At 38.5% G+C, this 22,905-nt stretch overlaps 4 protein-coding genes across 8 annotated transcripts; 1 reads left to right on the top strand and 3 right to left on the bottom strand.

The window, feature by feature from the left end:
* Positions 1-206: 206 nt before the first annotated feature.
* Positions 207-3,288, bottom strand: LOC120016384 (receptor-like protein 46). Its single transcript, XM_038869121.1, has one exon. It carries the CDS (start codon positions 2,973-2,975, stop codon positions 483-485), a length of 2,493 nt encoding a protein of 830 aa, XP_038725049.1. The 5' UTR covers positions 2,976-3,288; the 3' UTR covers positions 207-482.
* A 508-nt stretch (positions 3,289-3,796) lies between these two features.
* On the bottom strand, positions 3,797-9,960 carry LOC120016331 (pumilio homolog 12-like). 4 transcript variants are annotated; one of them, XM_038869053.1, is made up of 9 exons: positions 9,523-9,960; positions 9,198-9,366; positions 9,025-9,124; positions 6,988-8,666; positions 6,704-6,866; positions 6,282-6,445; positions 5,016-5,274; positions 4,377-4,487; positions 3,797-4,291 (listed from the first exon to the last, which is right to left on the bottom strand). In XM_038869053.1, the coding sequence occupies exons 4-8, from the start codon at positions 8,613-8,615 to the stop codon at positions 4,380-4,382; spliced, it is 2,322 nt and encodes a 773-aa protein (XP_038724981.1). In that variant the 5' UTR covers positions 8,616-8,666; positions 9,025-9,124; positions 9,198-9,366; positions 9,523-9,960; the 3' UTR covers positions 3,797-4,291; positions 4,377-4,379. The 4 variants fall into 4 exon arrangements, with proteins under 4 accessions (XP_038724981.1, XP_038724982.1, XP_038724983.1 ...); XM_038869054.1 differs by lacking the exon at positions 9,198-9,366; XM_038869055.1 differs by lacking the exons at positions 9,025-9,124; positions 9,198-9,366 and having other exon boundaries at positions 6,988-7,769; positions 7,854-8,666.
* Positions 9,961-11,496: 1,536 nt separating this feature from the next.
* Positions 11,497-16,276, bottom strand: LOC120016561 (chaperonin 60 subunit beta 2, chloroplastic). Its single transcript, XM_038869395.1, has 14 exons — positions 16,120-16,276; positions 15,191-15,435; positions 14,960-15,085; positions 14,491-14,628; positions 14,289-14,384; positions 13,878-14,120; positions 13,559-13,793; positions 13,227-13,396; positions 13,031-13,108; positions 12,783-12,854; positions 12,575-12,679; positions 12,199-12,384; positions 11,827-11,953; positions 11,497-11,745 (listed from the first exon to the last, which is right to left on the bottom strand). Exons 2-14 carry the CDS (start codon positions 15,419-15,421, stop codon positions 11,732-11,734), a joined length of 1,821 nt encoding a protein of 606 aa, XP_038725323.1. The 5' UTR covers positions 15,422-15,435; positions 16,120-16,276; the 3' UTR covers positions 11,497-11,731.
* A 260-nt stretch (positions 16,277-16,536) lies between these two features.
* Positions 16,537-19,070, top strand: LOC120016562 (membrane-bound O-acyltransferase gup1). Of its 2 annotated transcripts, none has more exons than XM_038869396.1 (2): positions 16,537-16,676; positions 17,028-19,070. In XM_038869396.1, the coding sequence occupies exon 2, from the start codon at positions 17,209-17,211 to the stop codon at positions 18,817-18,819; it is 1,611 nt and encodes a 536-aa protein (XP_038725324.1). In that variant the 5' UTR covers positions 16,537-16,676; positions 17,028-17,208; the 3' UTR covers positions 18,820-19,070. The 2 variants fall into 2 exon arrangements, with proteins under 2 accessions (XP_038725324.1, XP_038725325.1); XM_038869397.1 differs by having other exon boundaries at positions 16,540-16,676; positions 17,136-19,070.
* The last annotated feature ends 3,835 nt before the right edge of the window (positions 19,071-22,905 follow it).

Here is a 22,905-nt window from a genome sequence, read left to right as displayed (position 1 = left end):
CAGATGTCCTATAGGCTTAAAACATATTGTCTAGAAGTATATTCTAGAAAGCTTTCGGATAAAGCATTGAGTTGATGCATCTAAGTTCTGGTTTCTTCTTTATCTTCTGATTTTGCTGCTATATGATTTTCCTCTGCATTTTCTCAGTTTGTTTCTTTTTTTACCATTGAACGAGTGAAAACCTGATTAGTGCTGGAAAGAGACGATTAAATGAAAGAAAATGGACTTCATTGACACTAGAGAAGAATATGCACAGAATTAGAAGATGGGGCATGTCATTCTAGCTTGTGCCCAGTTTGGGTTTCTGCCTCCACTTAATAGTAAAAAATACACTAATGGGATAAATTAGAGTAAACCAGGGTACATAGATTTCAAGTCTGATACTAGACTATTCTAATTTCCTTCTCATTTTTTAGTCTAATGGTTCTTGAGGTGAGAAAGATCATATGTTATTATCAGAGTTACTTACTGACATTATTTTCTTATTCAGAGAGGACTGCTCTAATCCTACGTCTTGCACTTTCAACATTGATGGCAGAGTTTGGATGATCCTTTGTTCTTCTGAAGGAGAATTTTTGAGGTGTCCCTGCAACAAAATGTCCAGTGAAATATAGACCTGCTATTGCTGTAAGAAGGCCAACCAAGTAACCGATCCCTGCTCCTTCCCATGCTACCCATGGATCACTCTCATCCTCTTCGGGCACAGCTTGCGATGGCTCTTCTGGACATGGCATTCGAATCTGCATACCGCACAACCCACTGTTGTTGGCATAATAGTTTGGATCATTCATTGTGTCCATCTGGCCACCCTCCGGAATCTTACCAACAAGCTTGTTGTTACTCACATCCAAAATGGTAAGTTCTTGCAGCTTTGGGAATGTTTCTGGTATGGAACCGGATAATGAATTGTGCGATAAGTCCAAGCTCTCTAGACTCTCTAGATTACCAAAACTTGGCGGTATTCCACCCGAGAAATTGTTAAATGAAAAATTCAGTAACTTTAGGCCTTTCAGATCACCTAACAAAGCAGGAATTTCCCCGGAAAGCTGGTTCTTCGACAAGTCTAGCAAAGAGTAGATACCAAGGCTATGGCTTGAGAGACCTTGTCTCGACTTCTTCCAATTCACTATCAAGTCACCAAACTCTATCGGAATTGTGAGGACATCTGAGATTGACGAGAAAGTATCAGGCGTTTCAATCATTCCGACCAGATTTCCAAAATCTGCAGGGATTTCACCAACAAGCTTGTTGCTTGAGATATCGAGAATTCGAAGGTTGGTGAGGTTAACAATGGTTTCAGGGATTGAACCATGGAGGGAGTTGTTCTGTAAATTCAAGACTTGCAGAGTAGCTATACAAGAAAGAAATGCTGGAAAGTCTCCTGTCAATTCATTGTCACGGAGATCAAGGTGTTCAAGCATGCTCAAGTTGGTCAGGTTCTTCGGCAAGCTCCCAAAAAACTGATTACTACCCAATGCCAGAATTCTAGTTTCTCGAGAAAAGGTCATCGGAATCTCACCTGATAACTCATTATCTGATAAATCAACATAAGCAAGGAATGCATCAGGATCAAAAACTGGAAAAGTGCTTCCAGAAAATCTGTTCCTCGACAGATCCAACAGGAGAAGCCGATAAATTTTGGAGAGGGATTCTGGAATCTGCCCGGAAAAATTGTTTTCAGCCAGCATAAGAACCATTATCTCATTAGCATCTCCAATAGTTGCTGGCAACTCTCCAGAGAAATTGTTCCGCGATAAGGCAAGGACAGATAAACTTAAAGACTGAAAAAGCCGAGGTGGGATTGAACCAGAGAGTTTGTTATCTGAGAGAATAATACTGCCAATGTCCATTTCAGCAAGCCATTCCGGGAACGGTCCTTCAAGCATGTTCTTACTCAAATCCAGCCAATCAAGAGTCTTCTGCATAGCAATCCAGTCCGGGATTTTCCCTTTAACACCGCATGATTTCAGGGATAACTGAGATAGCATGCACTTTGGTACCAGCTTTGCATTGTTGTCCCAAGTCAGATTATTGCTTCCAAGAAACAAATTGGTCAGGTTCTTGATATCAAACAACCAAGTTGGGATTTCTCCTATGAGCATATTGTTTTCCAGTCTAAGTGTTTCCAACCTGCTTAGTTCTTGCATTGACGACGGAATCCGACCAGTCAGCCGGTTGTTGCTCAAGGCCAACGTGGTCATGTTGGAAAATTTTCCAATCTCAGAAAAAATCTCCCCACGTAAAAGATTTTCCCTCAAGTCCAACACTTCTAACTCCTTCAAATTCAATACAGAAGATGGAATGAAGCCAAAGAAATTGTTGCCTCGAAGAGACAACTCCTTCAACTTTCCGAGGTTCCCAATCTCCTTAGGAATGTTTCCGCCAAGTGAATTGTCTTCCAACCTCAATACCTTCAAGTTTTGAAGAGAACCCACTTCCTTGCTTAGACTACCAGTCAAGAAGTTGCTACTCATATCTAGAAATTGAAGATACCTCAAATGAAAAATCTCAGAAGGAATGGAGCCACTGAAGTTATTATGCATCATGTCAAGATGAGCCAACCTGCTTAAATTGGCAAGCCCTGTAGCTGAAATTTCACCTTGTATGTTATTTGAAGATATGTCAAGGAACATCAAACTCTTAATTTGAGACAGTGATTTTAAGACCATTGAAGAAGTCACTGTCTGAGACTCCATCCCCAAAGACGCGACAAGGGAGTCAAGCTGGAGGCCAATCACCTTCACAGATGGTGACTTTGATGGAGAACTACAAACAACTCTATCCCACCCACAACAATCTGAGCTTGAATTCCAAGATTCCAAGCCAAGCAAAGAATAATCTGAAGAAGAGTTGGCATTCTTGATGAGTCCGGATTTGAATTGCAGAAGAGCTTTTCTTTGATATTCAGGACAGCTCAGAGAAGTAGAGAAGAAGAAGAAGAAGAAGAGTAGAAGAAGTGGGCATAGTTTGGCCATTGTTGGATTTCTTTGCTCAATTGTGGGTGTGAGCAAGTGTGCTAAAAAGAGTTTCACATGCACATTGAAATGGGGGAGTTTACTTCCCAAGTCAATGGCCTGTAGTGGAAAATTTTGAAATCAACTGGTGGGAAAGAGATGGGAAGGTGGATTGCATTCCAGAGTTGGTGATTCTTTGACTGGATCGCATCAGACTGATGATGGTAAGCTTACACAAATAATTATATAAAGATTTGTTCTTTTCTCAATCATGTGCTATATTTTCCTCGCTCAATTTACGGTTTCTAGTCCACTGCCACTGAGAAGTCAACTCTACCAAAAATTTAAAGTTTTTCCAAAAATCTACTGGTGTTTGTCACAAAAGACAATCATGCAAAGTCAGAAAAAGATGCATGTGGATTCTTTTTGTGATCTTAAGGAAGCTAAGTGGGTGGAATAATTTAGTGGAGTTTAGTCTTTGAAGTTTGAATATCGAGAACAACTCAACTAAGCAAGCATGCCCTTTAGACAATCGATTAATCTCAAACTTGGTCTAGGTTAGGCAATGTGCAAATTTGCCCGACAGGTTAGTTAGCTTGAAACACAACGCAAACCATTTGAAAATAATTGCGTTAGTTTAGAATCATACTCTCAATCTCGAATAAGATTCTTTACGTCTTAAATCCAAAGAGATCACGACTAGGCTATCGTCAAGTTGATTATTTATACACGATGTTTGGGAGTCCACAACTTACAAATATAATATAAAGGTAAATTTTTTCAATATATACCCTCAATTGATTTATGCTCAAAAGCAAATCCAAAAGCCAAGAAACAAAGGCTATGAAAGAGTTACTATATATAAGATAGGCAGAGCTGCAATCTATAAACAAAAAAATGTACACAACAATGTCTGGGATGAAAACCAGATTAGCCTAAAGGCCTCTCCATTCTGCAGCAACCCACCCAACCTTTGAGATTTTGGTCACAGGACATTACAATTCACCATAAACTCATGGATCTCTATACCTTCACATTTATTTTACTTGTATGCAAAAGAAGATTAAAAAAAAAAGAAAGATGGCCAATGTACATGCATCTTGAACCATATTACCAAATAAGCTCTTAAATGCCTACAAGGATAACCCTAAGGAAAAACAACAAAAAAATTCGCCCTTCGTTGGTCCAGTAGGGCTGTCAAAGCCATCTCTCACTATCTTTTTCAGGTCTATGCCTCAAAATCTTGAACAGCCACGCCATAGAGGTTTCCTTTACAACTTATTGGAGGTAAAATTTACAGCAACTGTCGAACATTTAAACCAAAAAGTCCATGCAGACTGCATCAAGAGAAAAAACGAGTAAAGAAGTTAAAAAAAAAACAGAAAGTAAAACGAGATTGGAGATTTAAATGACAATACTTACATATTATTTCTTCAAACCGTTACTTGAAAGCACTTTCTTCCCATATGGACTTGTTCTGAGCACAGGAACATGCGGTCGAATGGTGTCCACCAAAGCAGAATGAAGGGCTCCCTGCTCGACAGTTGAACACACCATTCAATCAATACAAGCAAGAAATGACCCAATTTCCTTTGGTTCATCTTGGATTTTTTTTAATGTTTTATATTGCTTTAAACCAATGTCTTCAAAACATTCTGTTGTAGAAACATCAATGTCTCCAAGAACGGGCTCACAGTCTGTATCATGCTGCTCAATCATTATATAGCCAATGATCATCGTTTCCAATTCTAGTGCATACTGTCGATAAATCTGTATGGATGACTGTTTTGCACTCTACAATGGCTACCAGATTGGAGTCTATGTCTTAATGGTTTCCATGAAGCAGAAAGTTACTTGTTGAGAAACAAAAAATAATAATAAACTGCACACAAAAATGTTCCCTATGGAAACACAAGAAAACTGTATGATTAAGATTCATATTAAAAGTTCCCAATACTTCTTTAAAATAAGATTTATAGAATAGTTGCAACACAAAAATATTCTTGACCACACGACTTGCTAAGAACAAGAATGGGAGGTGAAGATAACGAGTTTACTAACCTTCGACAGACGCAGTGCTGCTTGAATAACATAATTTCCATAAGCATCCTGCATGACTTGATCCAAGTGAGCAGTATTTATCAGCTCCCGGATAATACGATCACGGTGTTCCTCGCTTGCATATTTCAGGCATTTCTCAACCACATTACTGCTATATTTCTGCATGGACAAGTCTCCATAGTTTCCATCCAACTGATTAAGAATATCCTCAGTCGCCCATGGAAATCGAAGCTCAAAAACGAACTGCACGACATAGTTCCTAACAATTTGAAAAAGAAGAAAGATGTCAAGCTGAATCATGAAGTTGATAAATGCCTGTGAAAGACAGTATTTGGTTACGTTATTAGAGCATGTATTAGATCATATTTCAGACATACAGTAACAAATGCTTGATGGCCTTTTAATTACATTATAATACACTGTTGTCAATCTCATTTACAAACATGGAGCTCGTGAGGCTGCTTTGCAATTAATCATCAGATTCAAAGAAACAGTTCTCAAGCAAGGCAGATAAACACATTCCTGTGTAAAAAGAATAAAATGCTTTTTTCGTTCTCAAAAAATAACAAACAGATTCATGCCTTTTTAGCAGGTCCTGGTCATCATTGGCAACAGGACTTATGGCATAGTTTTTTTATTTAGGCAACTAGCCACTTTGAATTATCATTGCCAGGAAAATTATTGTATTGTAAAACTGCTTGATAATAGAGATATATATATTTGTTTTTGGTTGTAAAAGTTAAAGGTATACAAATAAACCCCCAACAAAAAATGTTCAATGAAATGAAGTTTGATAAAAGAGAGCACACCAATACAGTCAATTTCCACTATATAACAGATTTAAAACCACAAAAGTGATATTCACTATTAAAAGTTATGAAATTGATGAGATCCCTTATCAAGGAAGCCTTAGATAGGGTGAGACTCAACAGTCTTTTCCTGCTACCCCATTTCTTGCCTCACCCACAATAAGGAAGAAAAAGAGAAAATGATGATGAAGGAAAGTGAAGAAGAAATAGAAAGAGCCTTGGGACATGAGAAAAATACATCTCCACATTACAGTTCAAGCTGGAAGAAAATAAGCAGATATCTTGAAGCATTTTTCGGAGTTAATAATTTCTGTAATTTACAAGACCACCTCCAAACCTTTAAAGATGGGTCACTACATAAAGACTATTCTCTGTAAAAATGGGTTATAACCAGTACGTTCGAAAATCTTCTTCTCAAATCTAATAGAGAATTTTGTAAGGAGAAAGAGTAAGATACCCAAATGGATCTTGACACAGGATTAGAGCATTTGAAGCGATCTCAGAGACCAATTGGCGCCTTTGCTCACCATCAGAATAGGTTAGGCATTTTTGGAGAACACAACAGCCATGGCGATCAGTTGCAAGCTCCACACAATTAGTGGTTGCAGCTTCAAAAAGGAACTGCAGAAAACCTTGTTTTATTTCTCTATATAACAAGAGATTCATTAAAATATAGCTCTCTGTGTTTGTGTGAATGATGGCAAATAACTAGTCAAGTTGTGTTTGGATAAAAATATGAAACTCATTTGTTACAAGTAGGTAATAGCATTTTGGTTTAAAGCAGTCGATCAGCCTACTTTAGCTCACTTGAAGGCGATGGTTACAGCGTGCTCAAATTTCAAAAGAATTAGATGCATCATGTAACAAGATAATCCTTACCTCACTATACTTGGGCATCAAATACTGCAAGCAGCGATGTGCAACATGGTTACCATTCATATTTTTCATCAAAGTCACTATACCAGGCTTCAGCGAGGAAACTATCATAGAGAATTGCTCTGGAGTCGTAAGGGTCTCAATCACCTTCTGAACAGCCCGTGTCCTGTGTTTTAGAGAGCAACTCATCATGACATTTCAACACATTGACTGAAGAGGCAATCAATATCAGTTGTATGAAAAAAAACGCAGACAAAAAACACACATAGACAGAGAGAGGTACAAACCCATGCATGTCACAAGAAATCCTGATCAGATCACCAGCTTTTCTAGTGATTGCTTGAAGTATTTTCATATGCTGATCCTCACCGCACACTTCAAGCAGTTTCTGGACTAGGTAATTCCCAAAAGGGTCTGTCATGAGCTCAACAATGTGTTCCACAATCTCTAGAAATATCTTTCCAACATCTTCTGGGGTGCCCTCTGAAAACTTTTTCTGTAAAAAGCGGCAACCACTTTGATCCTTTGCCATATGGTATATTCTACAAGACATTTCCTCCACGGAGTTATATTTCTGTATATGGGGCTTCATATCAGTACTTCTAAGGTCTATAGTGTCAGGGGACCAATTCAATGAGTCCAAACTATCTAAATGAAACATTCCAGCATTTGGAGCGGATGGACTATGGCGAAAATGACTGTTTGATAAAACTGTTCCATTCTGCTGGCCACGATTAAGAGATTCATGTCCTCCAAATGATCCAAAATTTACAGCTTTAAGTGTGTTCAATCCATGTGATCTTGTTAGAATCTTCTCAGGATAATTTGGCTTCCCAACTTTGTCAAAAACACGTATAGCATTGTAATCTGATGAGGAAACCGGAGGAGTAGATTGGCTTAAACCCCTTTGAACTCCGTAATTGTTCAAAAATGATTCTAGATGAGATTGTTCGAATTGGTGAGTCATTGGCACCTCAAAATGTTGTTGCCTCAAGTTCCTATTTGATAGCCTATTTGGGACACTCCGATTTGCTGGAACAGGATGAGCTTCAAATTGCTGATTGTGAAGCTGCTGAAGATACAAGAATTGTTGATGCATCTTATAATATGGTTCCTCTTCAACATTACTCCAGCTAAAGCGTGGCCGGCTTACCTGTTGTGAATGCAAGTAAGGAAGCAGAGATTGCCTGTCTGGAAAATATTGATGCTGATCAGACAACATGGCAGGCTCCACCTGAGGGACAGGCATGTTAGGAAAGAGGTGAAGACCTTTCACCTCATGAGCTGGTTGAAATACAGCCGATAGATTGTCAACTGGCTGATAATAACTGGTGGGCACCTTCTTGAATTCTTGGGCTTCAATATTATACAAATTTGAACTCTGTTGTCCCGTCTTTGTCATATTCAACTCCTCAAGTACAGGGTGTACAGTATTTGGTGATTGGAAAGACGGAGCAGTCATTACAAGTGAATTCATATTACAAATTGAATTCTCTAAGCTGTTCGGTAAATGGCAGTCCAGAAAAGTGGCGTTATTTGCAGAGGATTTACAATTTGACAGATGAGGACTCACGCTTGTGATTGTTTCCCTTTCACTCAAGGCCAAGTCTGTAAATGCTGATGTCAAGGATTGGTCATCAGGAAGATTTGTTTCTTCTGGTTGAACCCTCTTGCTGGGTGGCTGCCGAGTCATCCTCACTAGTAACTTTCCCTCGTCCAACCTCTCATTGTTTTGTTGTTCCTCAGTAAAAGAGCCTTCACATGAATTTTTACAGATGGAGGCCAAGCTGCCATTTAAAGACACCCTTTTAACTCCTGACACCTCAGAATGTGAATTCCCAGAAGTAGCATTTGGTATCTCACAAAGAAGCTTCTCAATGTCGTCGAACTCTAGTTCAGTTCTCCTACCTTCCATCTTCTAATCAGAATATGTTCAAGATGTCTTCTGTGCCAAACAACCCAAAATCTACGAGGCAATGAAGATCAATGTAAGAGCCTTCAAAAGCATAGAAGTTCTAAACCATTCAGCATCATACAAAATCAGAATAATACAGAAAATAATAAAAAGAACAGCCAAACATCATCAACCAAAAAATCAGCAAACATCATTTGTTTCATTTCCAACAATGATCTTGTAATCTCAATTCTGATCACTACCCATGTAATGCAACCAGTAAACATAGAGAATCCAGACAAAAATAGAATGGTTAAACATCCAATGAATTTCTATCAAACATTCCAACGAAATCATAAAATCCAAATTTTATGGACCAAAAGGAAAGTATAAAACTGAAAGTAAGAACAATGTCGCTGTAATTTCAAACCTTAATGAGTTTTCTTTCTAATTTTCTTTTCAGAGAAAGACAGGAGCAGTGTGTACCACAGAAAGCATCATCCAGGTATCAGCCAACACAACCTGATTCTCTATTAGAATAAAAAAGTCAATGTCAACAACCCACTTCGAAAACAGAACAAAAAAGGACTTCAGAAACAATACCCCCATCATTGAAGTGAATGATCAGACAAATTTCCTCGATGTTTACGACCATAACTGGAAACCAGACAAACAAACAAATCTGACCCCGTCAACAGTTCTCAATAAAAACAGAACCCAATTACAATCAGTTCACCGAGGGAGCCAAAACCCAGAAAATCCTGATCATCAACTATCAAAACCCAAAATAACAGAAAAAAGATCAATCTTAGCACCAAATGACAATAAAATGACCAAAAAGGGAAAAACCCAATTCAGTTAAAGATGAATAAAGAACAATGCAGAAGAAAGAAAGACCCATAAGAGTGATAACAAACACAAAACGTACCATCACTGTCATCAGAGAGTCACAGAGAAGCCATGGACTTGGACTTAAACGATTCAGTAGTACATCAATTAGAAACCAATAAAGGAGGTAGCTTTTTTTTTTCCTGGGTTTCTTCTAAATCAAATTAAAAGAAGGAATTCAAAGAGAGTGTGTGAGAGTGGTTCTGTTGTTGGTGAGGTCAGGGAGAGAGGCGGCGTGAAGGAGAAGGAGAGGTTTTCAAAGCACGAAACAAAGGGAGAGAGCACCAAACAAACAACAACACAACACACACAAATATACTTCTCTATACACCAAAAGAAAGAAAAAAAAAAAAACCTTAGACTGATCAAAAATATATTTCCCAATTACTACAAATCCATGCATGAATCAATGGACTTTCTCTTATACCATATAGTCAGTCCATCACTCTTTCTCAGTCTACCCCTCTCTTCAGTCTTTTTGCTTTTTTGGTACGTTATTGGTTTTGGACCATCGCCCTTTTCAATTGCTTATAATAATAATGTTTGTATTATTTTATACTTATATTATATGATCTGGCATTCACACTACTCTCCACTCACTTTTTTGCTCTTGCCAATCCTCTTTAAAATAGATAAATAATTAAAATAATCACACGTATTTTCCTCAATTTTTAGCTCATTTGGCCACAAATTTGAGACCCAAAAAACAATATGCTTAAAAATATATGGAAAAGTGAGTAAAAAATAAACATTAGCATAGATAAAAATGGCATAAAAACAAAAATTAGTAGACCACCATATGAGATAATGTTGAAAACAAAGAAATCCTATATTTGGATTCTATTTTTTTCCAGAGAAAGTGGAAAAAGTGGAATTTATTTTTATGATTTGAGAACCTTTTTTTTTTTTTTTAAAGTTTGAAAGGTAACTTAAACATGGGAGCATTAAATTTTCTCTATAAATGTTAATGAATTCTTTGGCATATTAGACCCACTTATTATATGAATAAATACAATTAAGGAGTAATGAATTAGTAACAGATAGGTGCTCATGTGTAGGCCGATCCCATGCTATGCTAGACATGAAAACCATAATTAATAAAAATTAAATGGAAGATAAATAAGACAAATTATATATATATATATAATATAATCAATAAAGCACATCAATTTTAGATCATAGTTGGTGCACATATGACCCAACTATGCGTACTTGAAATCTAAAAACACAACAAAAGTAGAGGCCACACATTTTATTGTGGAACCTATCGCATTTATTGATGAAAAACAAGTTCGCATAGTTGGTTCATATGAGAAAATTGTTATGTGTGTGTGAATGAGGTTTACGTAAATATAAAAAATTAAAAAAAGAAAAAGAAAAGAAGGTGGGAGTGCCCAAATCAAAGTAGAATAAACTCATATTTGAAGAGCAGGAGGCATGAAACTGTTGGAACGGCGCGGGTTGTCCGGATCATTTATCAACTGTTGTAACGGAAATTAATTACCTTTTCTTAACTCTCATCATGATTTATTTTTCTAATTTCAACGTACTTTTTGTATTAATACAATCATGCTCTTTTTGCCATAACTTAGAAGGCTTGCCTGCCTTTAAAAACTTATACATACACTGATGTTATGGCTTGAATCGATTTCTTCATTCAATTTTCCAGCATCTTATAGCCCCCCTAATGCATATGGCTCACTGCATATGAATTCTAATAATGGCGAAGGATATTACAGAGGTCTACAAATCATGTCAAGCTCATGCAACGACCAACAAATATAGTGGAAATATCAATTCCTAGGGCCCCCATCAAGTCATAGCTAATCATGGTTAGTCTCAGAGCTCGTAGTTTACTGGCTTCAGCTAAAAGGCTAAAGCAAAAATCAAGCTAACCAATCCGTAAATGACAACCGAACCATTCTCTGGGAGGTTACTTCTAATTACCTACAGGTTCCCCTACAACAGAGAAGCTATTAGAAAAGGGTAAGCAGATGAAAGTATGAAACATATGGATGAGAAAAGAACTAAATCTCTCACTCAAAAAAACAGCAAGTCCAAGAACATTTTGCAACCTCGAACCAAATGCATTACATGCCGTAAATATCCGGCAAGCTGCGCTCACCAGAATTTATAAGTCCTACCAATAATGATAATCAAATTTACTATTAGCCTTTATCCAACTACGCAATTGTTGCTAACGTGGAGGATGGACCTTGCTCCCTTCTCCATTTTGCTCCCCACTATTTTTAGTATCCATATCCTGATATAACATAACATATTCAGAATGTGTTCATAAAAAGGTAAGACAGCATTTGTATTGATTACAACAACAATTACAAACCTGAATTATCCATGGGATTGCCGGCAGGCACTGCTGCTTCAGGCTCTTTTATTTCAACAACCACGCAGTCAGACATTAAGAAAGTTTTGGCTACTGAGGCTGCATGCTCGAGGCAACATCTGACCACCTGTTAGTATAACATTTAAGTTTTCGTAAGTTCTTCCTATTTCAGTTGTACGCTAAAGAGGAGTTCAGCAGTAGCATGGCAAGTGAGATTCAACCAATCAAGGATAACCCAAAATTAAGGGTAGCAACAAGGTTGTATTATATTGTTGTACTACTGAAGGTACATTGTGCATGCTGTGCATGTGTAAAGCACCATTTGCAAAGAAAGACTTCCATAACCAGGTCAACCAGAGATATGTTCCTAACCTTTGTTGGATCGATAATTCCAGCAGCCATCAGATCCTCATATTTCCCAGTTGCAGCATTATATCCATACTTAGGGTTGTCACTGGAGAGCACTTTTTCACTGACCACGCTACCATTAACACCAGCATTCTTGGCAATTAACTTTAGAGGGTAGCTCAAAGCTCTCTTAACAATATCTGCTCCAACCTGAAAGTTACCGACATACTCTTGAGCTTCCTTTCAAATAGGTAAAAAAGCATTAGACAATTTAAAGTTCCTTACAATAGCTACCACTTCATTTATTTGAACGCCTCTTCAAATTTTAAATTCAGATTGTACCCTGGCAAATATCAAAAATAAGAAGATGCATGAAGTTTGAGAATGATACAGTGCTTACTTTTTCTTCGTCATTATCAAGGCTGTCCTTGATGGCATCCACCTTTGATGCAAGTCGTAGTAGGGTACACCCACCACCAACTACAATACCTTCCTCCACAGCTGCCTGTAAAACATTGAAATGTACTAACTTCGTACCATATGGTTCTGTTGCAAAAAACGAATAACTTGACTAGGATAAAACCACTTAAAATACATTAGTGCATTACCTTTGTTGCATTGAGTGCATCTTCAACTCTCAGTTTCTTTTCCTTAAGCTCTGTCTCAGTTTGTGCGCCAACCTTAAATTTCAACAGAGCATCAGTAAGCATACTATATACTTTATACTGTTATTCATGGACTGAAAATTCTCAAGTCTTTTGCACAATTGCACTTGGGTAGCACCCTTGATGCCCTTCTTGAATAGTTCTGTACCACTCAAAACATTATACTTTTCGTTAATGCTTTGTGAACATACCTGTATCACAGCAACACCTCCTGAAAGTTTTGCGATTCTCTCATTAAGTTTTTCCTTTTCATAGTCTTGCTCTGCAGCCTGCAGAAGAGTATAACTCTACATTACACTAAGCTCCAGAAAATAAAAAAAACAGCAAACCAAACAGGCAAGTATATCAGTATTGATTCGTGGATAAATGTGTAATGGACACCCGTACCTCAATAAGGTTTCTAATTTGAGCAACACGCTTTTCAACTGCTTCCTGGGTGGTTCCATCACCCACAATTGTTGTTGTATCCTTAGTAAGCACCACTTTAGAAGCATTTCCCAGGACCTCCTTCCCAACTTTATCCAAGGCAAGCCCAACCTCCTCTCTGATGACAGTTCCTGCAAGTTAAATAATACACTTAGTACACTCCAATAGAAATGCAGAAGAAAATATAAGCTAAAAGACACATTCAACAGCTCGAAGGAAAGGAAAAATTAAGAGATATAAAAGACAACTATAGTCCCAGAAGAATAACAAAATTATATGAGACTTGGGTTGACCTCCAGTCAGAATAGCAATGTCATCAAGGTATTGGCTCTTGCGCTCTCCAAAGCCAGGCGCTTTAAAAGCAGCAATCTTTAAAGCCCCTCTAAGTTTATTCACCACAAGAGTTGCTAAAGCCTCTTGTTCAATGTCTTCTGCAACTATGACAACGGGGTATGAGCCTCTAATTGCATCTTCCAAAATATTAATAAGATCTCTTGCATTGGTTATTTTCTTATCAACAAGAAGCAACTGCAGCCAAAAGACACAGCGTTAAAATTAAGATCGAAAAGGTGAAAGCCTGTATTTCCATTAACGTTGAAAAATATAGCATGCCTTGCAGTTATCAAATTCGACCGCCATTTTCTCACTATCGGTGACAAAGTACGGTGAGATATAACCACGATCAAATTGCATCCCTTCGACAACATAGAGACTGTTCTCAGCACTTTTTCCCTCCTCTAGAGTAACAACACCCTTCCGACCTACTTTACTCAAGGCTTCAGCTATCATATTTCCTACTTCGTAGTTGTTTCCTGCACTAACAGCTGCAACATCTGCAAGCTCACTATCTTCAACCTGCAATCATGAATCCATATCATCATCAGCATCCAAGCCTTATCCGAATTTGTTTGGGGCCAGGCGGTCAGCAACATGAGTCCATGAGAGAAGTGAATGAGATCCATGTAAGGTTCATCTATGCACTATATATGTCCTGTCAGAATAAGATATAATTTCTTCCATTACCTCTTTTGAAATCTTCTTGAGCTCAGACACAAGAGACTTGGTAGTCTTCTCAATTCCCCTAGTGATTAAAACAGGATTAGCTCCAGCAGCCACCACCTGATTAATTAAAATAAGATGTTAGTATAGGAATTATAATGAACAAAAATTTTTACACCCTGAGCGTAAAATGAAAACAAATACAAGCATGATGGTTTATACGGACCTTGACACCTTCAGCGATGAGGCCTTGTGCGAGAACAACAGATGTCGTTGTCCCATCACCAGCCAAGTCATTGGTCTTGGCAGCTGCTTGTCTCACCAACTTAGCACCAATATTCTCAACAGGGTCTTCCAACTCAACCTGAAATATCAAAGATACAAATATTTCACAGCACAATAGACAAAACTAACTGGAATATGTCAGCGAGGAAAAAGAATTAATAATGTATTAATAAAGCTTAATTCTTATACACATTAATTGCAATAGGATAAGACAATCTAAGAAAAAATGAAATCATCATCATGCTTTCTGAGTTCAGACAGATAGCACTACTACACACATGATTAAATTTTTTAAGGTGGAAAGTACGCTAAATACTCAGCCTAACAAAAACCATGATCTGATAGATACGCATTTCAATGCCAATTCATAAGAAAATTTACTGCCCTTCAGAGTTGAGAACAAATGATACCTCCTTGGCCACAGTCACACCATCATTAACAATTTTCGGGGAGCCATACTTGCTCTCAAGAACAACATTCCTGCCTTTTGGACCAAGAGTAACTCCAACTAGATCAGCAAGCTTGTTTACACCAGTCTGTGATAAAGGAGAAATAGATTTTGAGACATAGCTACCACTAAAGGGTTTTACATTAAATAACACGAGGTAGAGAGTGAAGCATAATTTTATTTGAAGACTTACTTGCAGTTTCTTAATAGCAGAGCCATCCTTGTTAAAATGTAATTCCTTTGCCATGGCACATATCTTGGGAGCACGTGATCTCCGCAAAACTACATTCTGTTTCCTCCCAAATGAGGTGGAAGAAATGGAAGCAAGAGATGACAACCGGTTTGTAGAAGATGCCAGCTTCTTATCCAAACTGGGAGCAACCAATGAACCAGCTGATGACATAGCTGTGAAAGTAGAAGCCATTTGATCCTTTATTGCTGTCAAATTCAACATCATCTCATTTTAGCAATCCCATCCATTTTTACGACCAAACAATATCAAAACAGAATAAACAATTAGATTACTGAAAGAGAGACAGGAAAACTTCCACCGTATATGTCCATCACAAATGGATTCTGTATGTCAAAAAAAAATCTCTACGCCAACTAAGCAATTCACCTCAGACATCGCCAATGCTTACATTTCCATCCCATGAAACAATTTACCACAAAAGGAAAGCATGCAACAGCCCATTGGATAATTGACTATTGTTGAATACAAAACACACTGACCCACACAATCCATCAAAGCATTCACAAAGACAAGACCTTTGTATCCAAACAGAATATTGTAAAAGAAAAGAGCATCTGTCACCTGCTCATACCTCAACACCGGAAGCAACAAACTAACTCGACTCTCAACTACAAAAACCCAATAATTCCAGCCAATCCGGTAACATACTTGATTCAATCCAATTATCCAACAGTAAAGAACACACAGAATCTCATAACTTAGATACACAACATGCAAATTTCAGAACGAAAGAAAACTAAAAACCGAATATTAAAAGCGGAATCAGCACAGAAACATAAACCACAAGCAAGAAGTATCTGCACACAGAGAAACAAAATGAAAGCAAGTGAACCAGAGTGTTCAGGTTCTAAGAGAATTGACATGCTTACAGGGAATCGACGGTGGCGGAGGCTGAGCAAATTAGGGTTTAGAGAGGTTTTGGATAAGAAGTCGGATTGCACTGGTATTTCCTTTCCTAATTCACTTACTCTTGCGGGCTCTCGAGTGCGAGCTGGAGTAGGTTTGTTAGGTTTTGTTTGGTATGAGGGTCACCAACGGTCCCATGAGATCTTGAAGCTTCTACTCAATTTAGACCGTTGGATTTGAACACACCAGGCCATTTGTTTGTCGTACATAAGAACACTCTAGAATTTCACGTAACGTTCTTACGTACATGACTTTGTGGGTTAGGCTTCAAGAAACCTAAACTAGGTTGGGCCCGGTTGGATCAAAGCCTCCTCTAGCCCATATCCAATCTCAATGGGCCCGTACATGAATACATGTGAAGGTCCATCTCCAAGTCGAGCAACTATACAGTGCATCTGCCAAAAAACGTAGGTCTGGGAAAGATCGATCCAAAGACGCCATTGAAGTTGTCCTCCGCTCCAATGAAGGTTGTCATCTGCTTAACAAAACCTCCCACTCTCACCGGCACGTGCGCCTGAAGGTCCTTTCTCTCTCGTTAACTATATATTGATCATTTGCGACTGAGAGTAGATTTTGTCGATTATGTGTGTTATGTGCTTCGTGATATGTTTGGTTGCTGGCAAAACAGAGTAGTTGAGAAAATTGACGTTTGGGTGTAGTGTGTAATTCAAAGCCTATTAGGGTATTCAATAGAGAATTGCCAACATACTTTTTACTATTAGAACTTAATTGAACAGAAATCATATTTATAGCGTTTAAATTATAATTGATAGTTGTTAATTTGAGGAATACTCTATCATTGTATTTGATTAGTCAATCCACTGCCTTTTGGTGGTTTTTTCAATCTTTTGTTTGATCGTCTAAATTACAGATCGCCGCCTTCTAGTATGTGGATTATGTGGTGATAATTGAAAGGAGCTTCAACTTCTGTTCATGGGAGAGTAATTTGTAAAATTATATGCGTTGTCAAAATTTACAGCCGAACTTGTTATTGAGGTGTTTAACTTCTTCAACTTGAGGAGGAGGGAGAAGAATCGGAGTGGAGAAGGGAAATGAGTTCTGAAGGGAGGAGCAGGTTCATGAGGTCTGAAAGAACACACTCAAGGACAAAAGAGTTGATCTTTCTCATCCTGTATGTCATTGCTTTTTATATCTTCATCATCCGTCGCTCCTTCCAGCTATCACTCGTTCACCAAGGCAAGCTCTATGGTTTACGCCCTGGATGGCTCTTTGCTAATAGCCTCAATGACATCTCTGATGCACAATGGAGGAACTTCCGATCCAATTTACCGATTCTTACTCTCGTTTTCGGAGTATTTACAATGATGGCAAATCTGATGAGGACTTCTTTTCAATTGAGAGCTAGGGGAATGTCTTTTGTATGGCTTCTCCTTTCTTTCTCATACCTATCTTATCTCCATGGAGTTTGCATCATATTCATCTTGTTAATTGCTTCACTTAATTTTGCTATAGTGAGGATTTTTGCTCGAACAAAATACTTCCAATTTGTCATCTGGGTTCTCAATGTATCTTTCCTTATATGCAATCGTGTTTATGAAGGATATCCATTCTCCATGTTTGGGCAACGCTGGGCATACTTGGACAGTTTCCGTGGCAACTTTAGATGGCACATCTGTTTTAACTTTGTTATCTTGCGCATGATAAGCTTTGGATATGATTACCATTGGGCACATCAGCAGTCTCACTTTGATCAGAAGAAGCACATTGAACGCTGCGATATTTGTAAATCAGGAAGAATGTGCTACCACTATCAACAGGAGAAAAGCATCCAGACTGACAAGTTTGTCTTCAGTTTGTATATTTGTTATTTGGTGCATGCACCTCTTTATATTGCTGGGCCAATTTCAAGCTTCAATGCATTTGCTTCACAGCTAGATATGCCTCAGAAAAATTACTCGGCCAGGGATGTGGCTTTGTATGGGTTACGTTGGGTATTCTGTCTATTTCTAATGGAACTAATGACACATTGGTTTTATTATAATGCTTTTGCGGTCAGTGGCTTATGGAAGTTTTTATCTGCTATGGACATATTCATTGTCGGATATGGGGTATTGATCTTCATGTGGTTAAAATTTCTCTTGATTTGGCGGTATTTTCGTTTCTGGTCACTGATGTGCGGTATTGAGACCCCTGAGAATATGCCGAAGTGTATTAATAACTGCTACAACGTGGAAGATTTTTGGAAGAATTGGCATGCTTCTTTTAACAAATGGCTTGTCAGGTACATGTATATTCCTCTTGGTGGATCTCAGCGAAAGCTACTTAATATATGGGTTATATTCACATTTGTTGCTATCTGGCATGACCTAGAGTGGAAGCTGCTTTCCTGGGCATGGTTGACATGCTTGTTTTTTATACCGGAAATGTTAATAAAGGCAGCAGCTAATGCATTTCAGGCTGAGAGTGTTATTGGGGTGCTTGTCTTCCGAGAACTTAGAGCAGTTGCTGGTGCCGTGACCATCACATGTCTCATGGTGGCAAATCTTGTTGGCTATGTTATAGGACCATCAGGCATTGATTGGTTGATTTCCCAATTCCTTAAGAGAGATGGACTCCCTGTCCTTGGTGGCATGTTCATATCATTTTACGTGGGAACAAAGCTCATGTTTCACATTCAAGACGCTAAACAATGCAGACATTAATGTCTGTGGGCTGAATGGTGATCTCCAAATGTGTAGATTGGATGAAGGATGCCAAACTTTGTTTATTGATGTTGGCTGACATGTTTGATGAATTCATTTTGTGGAAATTAGTTTATATTCATCTGAGATAATCATGTGTTTGGTTTGGCCACTACATCTCCTTAGTAAGTTTTACTGGCGTAAGATTTTTGGTGTATTTAAGAACTAACAATGACAACTGGGTTTTTTTTTTTTTTTTTGGTATGGAACAATGACAAATGGTTAGCTTGATTGCTTTATAGTTCTTTCTTTGTACAGCATGTTGTTTTCTTCTGTTCATGGGTGGCACCTAAAGATGAATACTTTTCTGTTGTTATGATAGGCAGGTTTTGGCTATCCAAGCTCGGCCCAAATCCTAAAATACGAATGAAATATGGATAAAAAAAACCTTTGTAATTGGATAGGATTGGGCTTAAAAGCCTAATGTAGAAATCCAAGCCCGACCTAAATAATGTAGGCTTCAATTTTAGCCCACCATATAAAAGGCCCAAATTAATATCCCGACCTCGGCCCAAGATAGTTGACAAAGGCTCCAACGTCCCATACTCCCATCTTCGTTGGCCAAAGTTGCAACTAAACGGGTGTTTTCGACACATGTTCTATATACTTTCCAATACATAACAGGCCTTCTTATTGAAATCTGTCATAGAAATTAAGGCATGCAACTTTTCTCTCTCTTTTGCTAGATACATACAATAAAGGCAGGCGACTTTCTTTCTCTTTTGCTAGATATATACAATATGCATAAAACCCTAGTTAGTGCTAGTAATTTTTGAAGGCTCACAGTCTAAGCCCTGGCTAACCTCAAGTTCATGATTGCCTTCTTTGATACACTAATGTTTCATGGCAAACTCAGCCTACTGGTAGGCTTGCTATCAATAGAAGGTGCACTACAAAACTCAGTAAAAAATTTCAAAGACACATACAATAATCATCTGGTGAGAAAATTGTCTAATCAGAAGCAGGACATTGATGCACGTAACTTGAAGCTAATAAAATTGAATATTATTAAGTTCTCTAGAAAGTGCATGAAACGACCATGTTTTAAAACTGACTACTGTCTTAAAATTACAACTCCCATTGTGCATATCTATCCGATTTTTCATATGGATTTGGTGTTATCCAGACAGATGGACAGACATATGAATTTACGTAGTTGGGGATGCAAGACTCTTTAGATCTTGGAAACAAGAGCTTGTTTCCGCTTCTGTTTAATCTGAACACGCCAATATCCTCATTCGGGTTATAATTCTTGGGTCTATCTGGGAAATCATCAGAGTAATATATGCAATTGCCTTCTTCCCCAGGTAATTCAGCAGCAGATAAAGATTGGCATTGACTTCGGCCTACGAACAAAACTTGGCCGCCCAAATCTTCAACTCTGACCCAGCTTGCAGGGTCATTTGTTTCATCCAACTTGAACACTGAGAATGAGCTTGTTTTAAACTGCCTCTTTCTTCTACTAACCTCTTTCATTACTCTAGTAATCATTAGAAGTTCTCCTTGCGATTCTACCAAGTAACAGCAATTCCAATAACCCTGTTCTTCTGGTTTTATTTCCAATGGATGTGTTTGCAATGGTCTCCATGAAACAGTTTCTGTTAAGAAAAAACTGATTGAACAAGCTCAACAAATCTGGGAGAATGACTTCACTTTATTGAATAACAACTTTGGCTATTATATAGCCTTACAAGAACTAACAGAAAGCAGAAATTACAGCCCACGTTCTGCACTAACAGCATCATGGTAAGTGCATAAAAGAAATAGTCAAAAACAGAAACAACTCTCCCTACTTAATAGGGATTTATTAAAACTGAAAACAACCTAATCTTGTCATTCCCTCCCTTAAACTAACTGCAGATAGCAATTAGTTTACATCAGGAACTTCTCGAACACCTAGCAGCTCCCTCAGCTTCAGAAACAAGTCGAGCTTCAATGGCTTAGTCATCACATCAGCAACCTGATCTTGTGCACCACAATGAATTAGTTCCACAACACCCTCCTTAGTAAGATCACGCAAGAAATGAAACCGCACATCTATGTGCTTACTCCGTCCGTGCATCACTGGATTCTTTGACAGTTTAATTGTAGAACTATTATCACAGAAAATAGTAGTACAATCTCCTTGTGTATGACCGAGCTTTTCCAAAATTCTCCTCATCCACACAGCTTGGCATGCACAGGATGTAGCAGCTACAAACTCAGCTTCAGTTGTTGAGAGTGTGACAATAGGCTGCTTTTTAGAAGACCATGACACTGCACCAGAACTCAGCATGAAGACATACCCCGAAGTGCTTTTTCTATCATCTAGATCACCAGCATAATCACTATCAGTATATGCAACTATTTCTTCACTCCCTCCCTTCTTGTAGAAAATCCCAAGGTTTGTTGTACCTCTCAAGTACCTCAACACTCTCTTTGCAGCTTGCAAATGAAGCTCTGTTGGCTGCCCTGCGTATCTACTGATTTGACTAACCACAAACATCAAGTCGGGTCTGGTTGTTGTGAGATACATAAGACTTCCTACCACTTGCTTAAAAAATGTAGTATCAACCTTCACCCCATCTACATCCTTCGAAATTTTAAAACCTGGAACCATCGGATTTTGAGCAGCATTGCTTTCCTCCATCCCGAACCTTTTCAACACATCCAAAGCATATTTCTTTTGACTAATGTAAATTCCATCAGCACATTGTAAAACTTCAATTCCAAGGAAGTACCTCATCCTTCCCAAATCTGTCATATCGAACTCACGCACCATTGAACTCTTAAATTCATTGAACATTGCTTCATCATTTCCAGTAAAGATTAAATCGTCAACATACAAGCTAACTATTAGAACTTTACCTCCTTTACTTGTTTTGACGAACAGTGTATGCTCATTGTGACACTTCTCGAACCCTTCATTCAAAAAATGAGCTTCTATACGACTAAACCAAGCTCTTGGAGCTTGTTTGAGTCCGTATAAAGCCTTCTTCAGCTTGTAGACTTTGTGTGGGCAATCTTGCAGCTCATAGCCTCTTGGTTGTTCAACGTACACCTCCTCGCTTAGTTCTCCATGCAGAAAGGCTGATTTTACGTCAAGTTGGAAAACTGCCCAACCCTTTTGAGCTGCTAGGGCAACAATCATCCGAACCGTGTCCATTCTCGCTACAGGTGCAAAGACTTCTTTGTAATCAATCCCATGTTGTTGCGCATACCCTTTTGCCACAAGACGAGCTTTATATTTGTCAACTTCTCCATGCTCATTGAGCTTCGTTTTATAGACCCACTTGACTCCGATCTTCTTTGCTCCTGCAGGTAGATCGGTTAGCACCCAAGTTTCATTCTTTTCTATTGCTTCTATCTCTGAGTTCATAGCAGCCTTCCACTTTGTACTTTTCACAGCCTCTTCAAAATAGAAAGGATCAGTGGCAGATGTAAACAAAACCAGATTGGCTTCATTTTCTTCTTCGGACAAACCCTCCCCTGTGTCGTAATCTTCCATCCAAACAGGCTGCCTTCGAACCCTTCTTTCACTTACTGCATGTGGAGAGGCATCCTCAACTTCTTCTGCAATATTACCATCTTCACTTTCGATTTCACCTTCATCACTCACAATAATTTCTTCCTCATCGTCTCCCCATTCCAGCACAGCCACCACCTGTTGTTCATAGCTCTTGTCCCAATCCCAAGACCTATTTTCTTCAAAAACTACATCTCTGCTAGTAATAATTTTCTTGGCTATTGGATTATAAAGCCTATAGGCTTTAGACTCCTCACTGACCCCCAACAACACACAAGTAATGCTCTTGTCTTCCAACTTGATTCTCTTTGCGTCTGGTACATGGACATGTGCGATGCAACCAAACACTCGAAAGTGTTCAACCGAAGGTTTTACCCCACTCCAAGCCTCTTCTGGAGTTATGTCTTTTACTGCCAGAGTAGGACTTCGGTTCAGAATATATACCGTCCAATTCACTGCTTCTGGCCAAAATGTCTTTGGCATTTTCTTTTCTGAGAGCATACTTCGAACCAAGTTCATGATGGTCCTATTCTTTCTCTCTG

This window comes from Tripterygium wilfordii, chromosome 15 (genome assembly GCF_013401445.1).
Source record: "Tripterygium wilfordii isolate XIE 37 chromosome 15, ASM1340144v1, whole genome shotgun sequence".
NCBI classification, from domain to species: domain Eukaryota; kingdom Viridiplantae; phylum Streptophyta; class Magnoliopsida; order Celastrales; family Celastraceae; genus Tripterygium; species Tripterygium wilfordii.
The sequence above is the reverse complement of the archived record's forward strand: the minus strand, read 5'-3'. Positions and strand labels throughout refer to the sequence as shown.